Source organism: Mastomys coucha, unplaced genomic scaffold (genome assembly GCF_008632895.1).
Source record: "Mastomys coucha isolate ucsf_1 unplaced genomic scaffold, UCSF_Mcou_1 pScaffold18, whole genome shotgun sequence".
NCBI lineage: Eukaryota > Metazoa > Chordata > Mammalia > Rodentia > Muridae > Mastomys > Mastomys coucha.
This window is the reverse complement of record NW_022196900.1, coordinates 63,716,319-63,729,962: the sequence shown is the minus strand read 5'-3', so window position 1 is coordinate 63,729,962 and position 13,644 is coordinate 63,716,319. Positions and strand designations below refer to the sequence as shown.

Here is a 13,644-nt window from a genome sequence, read left to right as displayed (position 1 = left end):
ATATTTAGGTGCTTCACTTAAAAGTGTGTGTGTGTGTGTGTGTGTGTGTGTGTGTGTTCACACCTGCAAATGCCACATGTACATTTAGTGCCTGTGGAGACCAGAAACAGGCATTGGATTCCCCTGGAATTAGAGTTATGGATAGTCGCCAGCCATCATGTATGTGCTCTTCATAGGGACATAACCTGGCTCTTCTGAAAGAACAGCAAGTGTGCTTAACCACTGAGCCATCTCTCTAGCCCTCCTTGTGAAGACAATTTAAGTTACTGTATTCTCTGCTGCCACCTTTGACCTCTGTGGTGCTCTCCTGATAGGCTATGTAGACATACTTACATATTACCTATTACAGCAGGTGTCCTCTGACCATGCTTCAGGAGAGATTTCTGAAATCCCAGAATACCTGGACACATCTGCTCGGCAAACTCACAGAAATAACAAAGCCCCATACTCTAGGCCATTTGTTGATTATGTGCAAAGATCCAGAGTCTCTAACTCTGAGTAGGTGCACACACTTAACCTGACTCACAGCTCTCTTGAGGACTTAAAGGGCTAAAGTGAAGCGCTTTGTTCTTCCTAACATCAAAATTCAGGCCCAGCCACTGCCCGAGGCAGCACACTGAGCTTAATGAAGCAGTGGGATGAACTAATACGGCAAATCGTATAGCTCTTACTACCAATATGGGCCACATCATGCTAAATTACAGCACCAGACATGATTGGACACACATCCAGACAGGAGGAGAAGCTCCCAGAATGGTGAGAATTTTGAATGTCACATAACAAGAACCTCAGGAGGCAAAGTTCTTGTGAGAAATGTTTGTATTCTTTTTTTACTTTATTTTTCTTTTTCCTTATGCAAATCCTTCCGCTGCTTACCTCATGAAAACTTAATCACTGAGCATTTACTGAACCTATGCCGCATGCCAAGTGCTGCGTGAGGAACCCACAGCCAACAGCAGAGGCTGAGAAATAGTTAAAAGATGACTGGAGAACTGCAGCCAATATGGTGACCTGAGTGAGGACCGATGCTGTGGGACATACCCAGACCAGGGGAGCAGACTAGCTTTATCGTTCTGAATTCACTCTTGCACTCCTGTGGGGATACTTTAAACACTGCTGCATCCCTTTTACCTGAGACTTCAGTGCTCAGTGACAGAGATGAGTCAGGGGCAATGAGATGACCACATTGCCCCTGCTCCTTCAGAACTCTGAGTCTCATAGGTGAAAAGAGGCAAATATATATATATATATATATATATATATGTGTGTGTGTGTGTATATATATATATACACATATATATATATGTGTGTGTATATATATATACATATATATCTATACATAAATTAACATATTGTGATTATTATGAAGGGGTACTTTGAAGGCCCCAGGATGGGATGGGAGAGGAGTGATGGATCACCAAGTATTTCCAGGGGGAAAAACATCTAACTTGAAACTACATACATGAAGTTAGCTTTGAAAAAATAAAGAATTCCCTCCTCAGAGAAGAAAAGGCACGTGCAAATCCCCCAAAGCAAAAGCAACACAGTGGGGTGAGTACATTGAAATTCACTTGCTTGAGCCGCTGTATGAACTACGATTATGAAGAGGGGAAGGGGATGTGCGTAGAAAGATAAGGAAGGGCAAGGACTCACGGCTTCTTAGACTTAGAGATAAGCTGAGGCTTCGGGAGCCTCTCACTGCAGGTTTAAAGCAGACTGACATGATCAAATCTCCTGATGAAATCAACACAAGGTTGGAGATGTCTAATACAGGAAATCTCAGGACACACTCAGGAGACTACAGAACATTCCAGATGAGAGATAAAAGCTAGCTTGGAGTACCTTTAGGAGGAGGAGATAAAGACTTAATGGGTTGGAAAGCTATGCAACTTGTCACACATGCTGATAATAGTGATTCATTAACTGAGGATGCAAAGAGGCTCGGAAAGGTTAAGGATATTGGCCTAGTGCAATGGTTACTGCATGCTAGAGTGTGACCATGAGGAGCAAGTGGGCAGGATGAAAGAGATGATCCACGCAAGGGTACCATCTCACTAAGGTCACACAGGCACATCCTAGGACCTGTAGATCAGTGTGGCTCAGCTACAGCAAAGTAGAGGAAAGCAGCCATGACCTCATGCCAAAGGGTTTGGTGTATTGTCCTATGGGCTATGCTGCTTAGAGGGACAAATGGAAGTTTGAGGAAACCCAGATTTCTTCAAAGAGAACCAGTTAGGATGAGATTTTAATCTAGGGCAGCCAGTCAGCCTCTGGGCATGAGTTTGTCTTCAGGGATTGACTATACTGAGTTCAGCATCCGGTAACAAATTCAGGATCAGTGACTTCAGAAAACACGGAAGCCTCTTCCCATGTGTGGCATATGATGGGAGAGCCAGGCTCACCATCAAGATTGGTTGGCCTGAAACCATTACGGTTTTCTCAAACCCTGCATCCATGAGCTTTACGGACTAACCTCAGGGAGATTTATGCCATCTTGTAGCAAAATCCTTGGTTTGAAGCACTTTAAAGCTTGAATAGCCCAAAGTCAGTGAAGAAAGTGAACAATAACTTCATTATGAAAACATAGAAACAAACAAAATAACAACTCCCAAGACAGTGTAACACCATAGATTTTCCTGGCACCAGTGTCCAAAATCCTTGCAATGTTTCATACCCCTCACCCCCTAGCACTGAGACCCAGGAAAACCCCACAGAATGTGTATACTGTAATGATTCCAACAATCCATGTAAATGGAAACAAGTCTCCTGCTTTATATGATGTCTTATACATGCAAAGGGGCAACCTAAGACTTGGGGTCATTAGGGAGAGCTTGCCTGAAATGGCTATAATGCAAGAAGAGCACCAGCTCTTCCCAGAAGGCTTCGCTGCAAGTAAGGGGAGATAAAACAAAGACAATCAGGTCACTGGGGCTAATGCTAAAACTAGAAGTTGTTTGGAATCTGTTCAGCTGAAGGTACTCCAGCAAAGGAGACATTCCCAGACATTCTAGCTCTACCTTATATGTTAGTTTCCTTTTATTACTATTGTAAAATTCCTTGATAAAAGCAACAGAAGGGAGAAAGAGTTTGTTTTAGCTCCCAGGTCAAGGTATAGTCAATTAGAGTGGGGAGATCAAGGCAACAGGAGGTTGAGGCAGCTGTCAGAGGAGAGCAATGAACGCATGTGTACTAGTGCTTAGCTCATATTCTCTACTCTTCTATAGTCCAAGTTCCATACCTAGGGAATGGAACCTCCCATGGTGGGTGGGTTCCCACCTCAACTTATGTAATCAAGTAGGGGCTCATTTCCCACATGATTACTGGTATGTCAAACAGACAATTAACAACAACTATCACAACTCATCTGACACACTGAATGACTGTTGGCAGTTCTTCCTCTCAAGATCCCATCTGTGAGAGCCGGGCTTTGCTTCCTCCATCCACTAATTCCTCATACCTTTTTATGGGTCTCAACTTCTAGGATACTCAATCACATGCAAATGTATTCAGAATTTAATGCATTGCTCTACTTTTATTTTTATTTTTATTTTGAGACAGGGTCTTGTCCTAAAGTTTCAGTTGGACCATATAGACCTCAAACATACAGCAATTCTCTGGGGGCTCTATCTATGGCTTTGTGCTGGGATTCAACTTGTAATAAAGGTATTTTTTAAAAAATTTTTATTAACTGTAATGAATTGAAAGTAAACATTAACAAGGAAATAGTACATCTATCTCTCTACGGAAAGACACACCACACCCTATAGAAGTTAGAATGCCTCCCTTAGCTAGATTCGCTTGTTATAGCACGGACCAAGAGCCAGCGTGTCTTCCTGGGGTACTTCTCTCTTCTCATGGCATCAAGTATGGGCTGAGCTCATGAGTGGGGCTGGGTAATCATCTGTGAAGAACAGGATGAAATAATGTCTCTAGATGTTTCAAACTTGTGTAAGGAGCTATAATTTCTACATCCTACATTCTATAGTGGAGGAAACTGAAGGCTTCTATATCAGAAAATAGTGGCCTGAGGGTGAGCACAAATCCAGTGTCTCAGTGAGATACAGGCAACATCCCTCATCACTGTAGACAAGGAGCAATAGATAGAAGTAACAATAGATGAGAATCTTTGAAGACTCTTCTGAAAATATTACCCTTCTGTGCCCTGGTTCTAAAAGGCTAAGGAATATGGTGCCATTATAGAAACAAAGTGGTCAGCCAATTCTAACAGACTATTTCCTAAGTTTAATTGACTAAGAACCCTGACTATGGTCTTACCAAAACCGTCATAAACTCAACATAAACTGGCTAGGATTCTAATCCATTCTGATGTAGCTGATGTGGAGGCCTCTGTCATAAAACCCCTTGGATCCTAGTGAGGCCTTAAGTCTATCCTACTGGCCATACGTTGAATCTTCAACACTGCTGTAGTTAGCTGCTAGCCCCTGGGATACACCTTGACCACAAATACGTGAATAGTATGTTAGGAGGCTGGAGAGATGGCTCAGTGGTTAAGAGCACTGACTGCTCTTCCGGAGGTCCTGAGTTCAATTCCCAGCAACCACATGGTGGCTCACAACCATCCATAATGAGATCCGATGCTCTCTTCTGGTGTGTCTGAAGACAGCTACAGTGTACTCACATTAAGAAAATAAATAAATAAATAAACAAACAAACAAACAAACAAACAAACCTTTAAAAAACCAGTATGTTAATTTGATGATGTTTCTAAAACGGGAGACAATGGTAGACTGACCTCAGAAAGATCTAAAGAAAAAAGTTACCATTGCTAGGTCCCACAACCACCATAACTCACAAATGTCTACCTCTCCTAACTAACAGTGCATGCATGTACCTTCTAAAGATAAGCAAAACCAGGCGTGATGAGGCTCCATCAACATCTCCAGTTACCCAGAGGAAATGGAGAAAAGCTAGAAGAAAAAAACCAAGTTTTTTCCCGAACCTAACCCAGGGATCTTTGTACACACTCAGGTACCAGGTGGTGATACAACCCAAGTGCTGACCCCAGAAACACCTGTATCTGTTAGTCCCAGGACCAGTCAGTCAGTCCTTCCACCATTGCCTTCCACTAGCAGCCAAATCCTGGGAATGCAACTAGCAAGAAATGAGCCATTTGATTCTCCTTCTGTTGGATGGTAAGGGACCTGAAAATACAAATTTCCTTTCTCTGGCCCTCCATAAAATTCCACTCCAGGGACAGGCACTATTTGACAAGTTGTATGTGTGACACATCTAATAACTATGAAATGAAGAAAACAGCCTTATTTTTTCACTATTTCCATTTCTCCTTTGAATATTGAATACTCTTGCTAAGCCTCATACACAGCCTGTCTAGAAACTTATTCATTGAAGAAATATGCCCTGTGTTGTTTGCGCTTGAAGCTGCCTGGCTTGCTTTTGTAGTCTAGGTTAAAGGAACAGACCAATTGGGTTCTGATAAATTCAACAGGGCCTCTTAGCTTTCACGATTCATCTCTAGGAAATAAAATATATTCCCTAGAATCCACCTAAATCTTGTCTGTGGGGGTCTTTTATTTTGTAAAATCATGTCATAATTTTGGAAAGTAGTGGCAGATCTGAAATCGAGATATGAAACTATACAGATTGAATAATATCAACCATGCATTACCCAATGAAATCCTTTAGATATAAAAAGTAGACTACATATTATCCATTATCTCCTTTCTGACAGCATCCATATATGAGAGCATGACAGTAATGCAAGCTACAAAGTAGTTAAAAAAATAGAAAATGTATATGCCCATTCTACTGATGACTAGGGTTAAGAAAAATTTTTCTTTACTTAACAAATCATACCCAACAGTGTAAAGAAAATAATATACTGTGACAAAGTAAAGTTGACCCAAGAATTGAAGGTAAACAATCTACTAGTGATTTCCACAATAAAGGGAAAATACACATAGTTTCTGAAGCAAGTATAGAAACATAATATGATCCAATTTCCTTTAAGAAAGGAAGTTATAAGTTATAAGTTATAAATTTAAGAACTTATAACTATGAACCTCTAGTAAAAGTTAAATATTATCCTTAAATATAATTTAAAATATTTCTCATTGATCCAGAACAAAGGTAAGGGTGGTTATTATTATTAAGTAGTATGCTGACAGACTGTTCCAAAGCAATATGACAGGAAAAATATTTATTTTCATATGTTATGTTGATTCTATAAAAACCCAAAAAGCAGCTAAAGAATATAATATTAGTGTGTTCAGGATTCAAGATCAATATGTAAACTAGTCCATTAAAGTTACTTATTTTGAGCAAGGTAGCAGCCTTTAACAAAATACTTATTTTATTATCAAATCCTTAAAAGTAATGAATAAATATAGTGACTACACATTCATTTTCTATTTTAATGTGTTTATATGCACTTATGGTACTTGTTACTATTGCACAAGTAAAAATAATTATAACAGCTCCCTTGCTATAAAATATGATAAGGAGAAAAACCTGTGGTTATGATAATCATGATGTTGATGGAAAAGAAGAGAGGGGAGAGAATGAACCAGCATCTGTTATAAACCGAACTGCCATGCTCCATCAAAATCCATGAATATGAAGCTTTAAAATTCAGTGTGATGGTGTTTTGGATGGAGAGGTGGCTGAATGCACAGACAAACAGACAAAGGTGCTAGCTGAGATGATAGTGGGACCTTCATGATGGGAGTAATATAGTAGGAGGGAGAGAACGGAGAAGGAGGAGAGAGGCCCGGTAAGTGGATTGGGAAGCAAAGCAGGAGCTAACGTAGAAGAGAGGCAGAAAGGAAAGGAATGGAAGCAAAGAGAAGAAAAGAGAATGCTGCTCTGCACTCCACAGGACCCAGTGAGAAGGTGGCCATCTACAAGCCAGGTAGACAGCCTTTGTAAGGGGAGGGACTGTGGGGACCTCACACCTCTAGCATATCCATCGGTAAGAAATGTATTTGTGCTTTAAGCCATTCGATCTATGGTATTTGTAAGGGCGGCTCAAGCTGACTAAGACAAGATATATGATGAGAGACTAGGAAATGAATCTGAGTCACAGAAAGATGACAGAGAAGAAAGAAAAGGAGACAAGGGAGAAAGTGACTGAGCATAAACTGCCAACTTCTACTGAACATTTCACACATGCCAAGTTCTAGGCTATAGATATTATTTGCCTTACTTAAATTAACCTATACAGTCAGCTTCTGACTAGCATAGCTTATTATATAGGAGAGGAAAATGAGGTGGACCCAGTGGTCTAAGGTCATATGTGGGGGGAGTGGCATCTTCAGAATGTTAACTTGGGCTTGCCTGCCCAGACTCCAAGGCCTCAGAAAGAAGTGATACTCCTCCAATACATTTTACATTAGCAATGTAGATTCTTAGGAGGTAAAGGCGAGGAGGATGTAAAAGGGTCGCCTTAACTCTCCCATCAGGTCTAAGTCCTTAAATTAGTATGCTAAAAAGCCTAAAAAAATCCTCTCTTCAGATTGCTGAGTTATGCACATTAAAATATTCTCTAAGATAAAAATTTAAGGCATTAAACATTCAAGAGCATAAGCTTAGTGGAAAGGTTAATTTTGAAGCAAAAATACAACTTGTCAGTGTCTACTGCCAAAGCATTTGAATTCTAGAGCCCACCAGACTTTACAACCTTCTCCCACACAGCAGTCTCTCAAGACCTGTTCCCTTGCCCATTTGCTGTTTGTCTATTATTCTCAGACTAAAGGCATAAAAAGCAAGGTCTACACGAAGTTTCAGGCAATAAAACAGACTGTCTCCAAAATATTTGTATTTCGTATAAACATCAAACACAAAATTTATAGTCCGTCTTGGAGTTCTGATAGCCTAGGGGCTGAATGTGGATTCCATTTATGCCCGGCGCTTCTTAGGTGTCAGACAGATGCCATCACAAAACATGATTAGGCAGGCACAGTGATGTCTCCAACAAATCACTGATGGCACACAGAGACCAAGGGCATCCTGATTTGCAAACCCACAAAGATTTCAAACCCTGAAAGAACTCTTCTAAACTCCTTGCATGCAGCTGAGAAGACAGGGGAGAGGAACCAATACCATGGGGATGCACACACACACACACACACACACACACACACATACAAACACACACCCACCACATAACACACACATATGTACAATACATATAACATACAACATTCATAACATATATACATACAGGAACACACACATATACCCCCCCACAGAGAGAGAGAGAGAGAGAGAGAGAGAGAGAGAGAGAGAGAGCATATAAACACACTACTAACCACCAAATGGCACACACTTAACAATAGGCATATTCATAAAGCCATGGAACCAACTCTCCCTCCAATATATGCATAGCGATAAAATGATCTTTGTAAGGCACTCTGGACATGTCAGTCCTCATCACCAGTTATCTGTGGACCTTCTCTTATGTACTTTCCATGTGCTGAGAGTCCTGAGGGAAGCACAGGGCCTAGCTCTAAGAGCTGCTACTCCAGATGACTCATAAAAACACAAGACATTTTAAATAAAGTGAGGCACTACAAAAGTGCCACTGAAGCAAAGCAAACAAGCCACCATCTCCATTGGGGACTGAGAAAAGGCTCAGGAGGTTGCACAAAACCCAGCCTGGACAATGGGTACTGATCCATGAAGAAAAGGCAATGAGCAAGAACAGGCTTTCTGTTGATAGCTCTGTGGTTTTCAGCGTGGCCTCCAGACTGGCATCGCCTGGGAACTCATTAGCAGTGCAGTCTGCAGATACTGGACACTTACTGGGGATGGCCTCCACGGTCTGCTTTAATCAGCCCTTGGTAGCCTGATGTGGTTAGAGTGTGAGAAGCATGGCATTATGCAAAAGACAAATGCAACTGGAGGAAAGTCTAAAGTGGGAGCAGAGGGTGGGGTCAACAGGGGTTGACCCTGCTGGAGGAATGGCTTGAAGCCGTAAGCAGAAAGACCCTTTGTCTTACAAAAATAACTAGGAGTGGTACCTGGCAAATAACAACCATCAAAACATAAGCACAAGATGACCATAAAAATAACACCTGCTGCACAGCTCTGTTTTTCTATTGTTCTAGAGTTACCACAGAAAAGCAGCCTTGTGAAGGGCACATGGCTAGCCCTACCTTTCTTCCTGGAGTCTTTCTTGGCGCTGGTTTTCACAGCTACTTGAAGTTCTGTCTCAGTTGACATCCTACTTAATCCTTAGTCCTCTTCACACAGACCCCGGGCCTCGGCCAGGCTCATCGAGGATCCTCTCCAAGAGAAAGGCTCCTCCCTTCAGAAAGGACACCCCACACCGTGCATGTCATTCACTCTGTCGGAGTGCTGCAAATCAAAGCAAGAAAATAGTCAGAATCCTTCTCAGGCTGAAGAGAAATGTGAGGAAATGAACCAGTAAACATGCAACAGCAAGAACATCTTAGTCTTTGTGGATGAATGTGTTCGCCTCAGTCTGAGTTTATGAGACCATGGATGGAGTTTACATCACCAGGAGAACGAGCACATCCTTTGCAAAGCAGTTTAGTAAGCTAAGAAACTTAAAATTTCAAAAGTAGCAAACCCCAGCTCTTTGTTGCCCATGTTCCTGATGGCCAAGCACTAGAGACCACCCAGAAAATATCACAAAGACAGATTTCCTGACTAGCCCTGTGGAGACATTTCCAACATCAGGCCACCCATCCATCAGCCAAGCTTGATCAGAGCCTGAGCAGCGAAGGCAGATCATAGGGGAGTGACCTGCAGTCTGTCCCTCACTGGCAGGCATCAGAGGGGACATTGAGTTGACATGCAATTGGGTTCCAAGGGTAAGGTGACAAATGGGGCTGAGGAAGTTTGCAGCAAGCCAATTTTTATGTCAGCTTTCCCCTTAGCTCAAGAGCAGACAAGCATTTAATGTGGGAAAAGAAAAGAATGGGAGACCCATGTTTTGCCCACTCTGTCTTTCCTGAACATGTATTACAAAATACTGAGTATTATGAAGAATAGATGCCATTAGGGGGAGAATGATGATGATTACAACAACAGACACTTCAATTAAAGCTAGCATTTACTATGCACTTACTAGACACGCTCAATACACTGACCTCAATGCTACACATGCACTGTCGCCTTAGATCTCATTTAAATTGAATAAAGATACTGCCTTTGTCAATAGTTTTTCCCCAGCCCCTATCTGATAGTCGTAGCTGAGAATCCACTGAGAATAAACATCTCACTAGTTATCCACTATCGATATTAAGGGGGAAAAAAAGATACTAGAAATGCTTCTTGAAATCGTACAACCAATTTTTAGCTTGTTCCACAGAATTAGAACTGCTTAATCTAAGAGCACTGGCCTCAAATGCCAGCTGCAGCTCAAAAAGAATAATGACCTAACCTTCTTAATCATGACAATTAAAGATGGCTTAACTATAAGGCTTAATATGAAAGCCATATAAAATTACATTCAAACTTAATTGTGAGGCAATGTCCACCTTATTCAATGATACCTGGTTAGATTTTTTAAATAACCTAATTAGTTTCTTTCAAAGGATACTATCTCTGTATGTAAGCACTTGAATTAGAAGATCTAAGCTTTACAGGCAAAGAAAAGAGATAATTGCCTTTGTAGAATGGACTTTCGGAAACCACACATTAAGAAAATGAAAATGTCTTCATCATCTTTGGGGCATTATGTACATACCAACACCTTCTTTCCAAAGACACGTCCCATAGGGTATAGCAGGGTCACAATGATTGGTCACATATTGACTTACTCTTAATATCTATCATGCTATTGCAATAAATATTTACTAGACTCTAGTGTAGACCTTGAGTAAACCAAGACCATGCAACTTTGATACTGCTGCTGGTCCACAAAGAAATGAGACCTACCAGAAGCCATCAGTGCCGTGGACAGCAGCAAGACACCTGCATGACCAGAATCAAAGATGACATAAAGGCTCCACATGCTGGGGCTCAAAGAAGCAAGCATATACTTCGGTTTACTTTCATGAAAGCTACACATGGGATTAGCTCTATTCTATAGGATCCTGAACAACAACACTTTTGTTGAACACACAGTGGAAAGGACCTACATAAACACATGTAGAAAAAACACACAAGAGAATGCATGAGTACTTTTTAAAAAAATAGATGGAAGGCTTGTCATGAGCACTGGTGCAGACTGGAAATCACTAATGAATGAAAGGAAGCTCAAGTCTGGCAGGAAAGTGATTCACTGGGGGTTATCTTCCCACCCCCCTCCCTTGTACCTCTGCTGGCCATTGGCTCTCTTCTGTTAGGTCTGCCTTGACATTCATCCAACCACTTGAGGTTCACTTCAAAAAAGACCATCCAGTTGGGAAACATCCTGATGTCTCTTGGAAAGTGAAATCTCATCCCTTCCATCCATACAGTTTTTTTGTTTTTTGTTTTTTGTTTTTGTTTGTGTTTTTGTTTTTGGCTAAGTCTAAGTTTTGACAGCTGCCAAGCCAGCCATGTGACACCAAGGAAGCTTTCCTGCCTCAGTTTCTTTACCCGGATGATGGAGCTAATGTTGCCCAAACAACAAAGATACTGTAGAATGGAAAGTACACCCATCACAGGACTGAAAGACAGCATGACAGACTCTCTTGCCAAGTACTTCATAAATAAAAGGCTAGAGTTTCTTATGTAGTTTAATCAAGACCTTAGGTCCAGTATGAGACCACTTGTGGAGGGGAAACTGGGAGAGCTTAAGTCTGCCTTCTGAGAATGGACAAAGTACAGGAGGTGGCAGAATATCAGATCTTCCCATTCTTCTGGTACTGTATACAGGAGGTGCCTAATCCCTAAATATAGGAAGGAGCTCACAGACATGGGTTTATACAATTTCAGAGATTCTCAAAAGCTGCTCTATGAAAATGGATAAAATTTGGACTACTGTCTCTCCTTCCACTTCAAAAGCCAACATCTAGTACCTCTCCATTTCCCCTGGGCATCTAGAGTCTCTTGTTTAGCAAAATATAATATGTTCAAGTACTGAAAGCATTACTTGTGAATCTCTGAAGTACCTGCCTGTATCAACAATGATGGGAAACACCAGAGCCATTCTGAATGGCAACTTAGAGAGGGAAGCTGTGGTGGAAATCACACACAGCAAGGGCCTGGCACCCCCTTTAATTTTCCAAAAGCCAGAGGTTGAACGAATTCTGTGAAGTAACTCCAAATTATTTAGGAAATTCATTTCTTTGTAATTAAGGAGATTAACGTCCTCCAGGGCCAGAAACCATGTGACAACTCAAATCATTTTCCCCAGTAAAAGCTGTGAAACCCTATCAGTTAAACTCAGGCTCGTCTGGAATTTTGAAATGCTTCAATAATGTTTCTTTGCTCCACACAATCTGCAGTAATTTAATATTTCTGAAGTGTGTCAGGTTTTTTTATAATGAGCTCTTCAAGTCTAAATGTGAATTATGTAACATTCCACTACAGACATTCTGTCTAGTGAACTGCTTCCGAAATGTAAAATCCTGTGTTGGGGAAGAGATGGTGTGGGGCCAAACACACCCAACCACAGAACAGAAGAAACAGATATGCCTCTTCTTGAAAAAACAAAGTGGAGAGGCTTTGGTAACTCTAAAGGAGCAAACACAAGGAAAAATGCATACTATAATGCAAGTTTATATGTTCTTTCCTTCCACCATGGAGTCTTGCAATAAAATGGCTTGCTAAGGCTGTAAACTTTTCAGACATTATTTATTCAATCATTTCATCAACGTGAAGAGTTAGACGTTAGATTTTTCTTCAGCAATGTGGAAATTGGGATGCAGCTATGTGAGGATTTATCCAAGGTCACATGGCAAATACATGGCTTAGAAGGAAGCAGAAGCCAGTCTCCGCCCCCATTCACCTCTCACTACACATCCATGGAAGAATGAGTAAGGAATGTATGGCCCTTCTGCCCCGTGGACCCTTATTCAGCTGTTAGAATGAACATGGTAGAGACACAAGCTATAACATCGAGGCCCCTGGCAACATCAGCCAAGTGAAAGGAGTTAGACAAAGACAACTGTGTAGTGTATGGTTCCATTTCTAGGAAATGGTCAAGACAGGTAACGACCCCTCATCCCCCAAGCAGGTCAGTGGTTGTTTGGACAAGGCTGATAGTAAAAGAGTCTGCTCAATGGACCCGTGGTCAGTTTTGGGAGGTGATGAAAATATTTTGGAATTAGATGAGGATGAAGGCTGGGTTCCCAAATATCATCTGTGAGAAGTGTAATAAAAACATTTTTAAATGGTTCATTTTCTGCTATGAAACTTGCACCTCAGCTGAAAAGTCATAATAAAACGGCCTCAGCTTGATACAGACTTATATGACATGCCAAGAAGGGTACAGATTCCTCTCTAAATGAATAAATCAATGAGTGCCTGGAAATCTGAAGACATTATTCAGGATCAGCACTCCGTATGTGTACCGCTAAAAACTGCACCCAACCATCACCGTGGTGGGCACTGCAAGACACCTTCCTCTGTGTTGTATTACAAGCACATGAAACAGGCCAGTTCAGCAAGGAACAATCATTTGCAAGATATAGGCACACACCTTTGGCTTCTTCATCCCTAAATTAAAAACTGCATGGCAGGGGGTAAGGGATTTGAAAGTAAGAGGGA

The 13,644-nt window shown here is 41.3% G+C and overlaps 1 protein-coding gene across 11 annotated transcripts in view; it reads right to left on the bottom strand.

Annotated features, from left to right (window-relative positions):
- Positions 1 to 13,644, bottom strand: part of Dab1 (DAB adaptor protein 1) — a 1,131,348-nt gene that overhangs the window by 251,753 nt on the left and 865,951 nt on the right. For all 11 annotated transcript variants that reach the window (XM_031378030.1, XM_031378022.1, XM_031378029.1 and 8 more), the window contains one exon: positions 9,135 to 9,336. In XM_031378030.1, coding sequence (XP_031233890.1) covers positions 9,135 to 9,201 — 67 coding nt within the window. In that variant the 5' untranslated portion in view covers positions 9,202 to 9,336. The remainder of the gene's footprint in view (positions 1 to 9,134; positions 9,337 to 13,644) is intronic.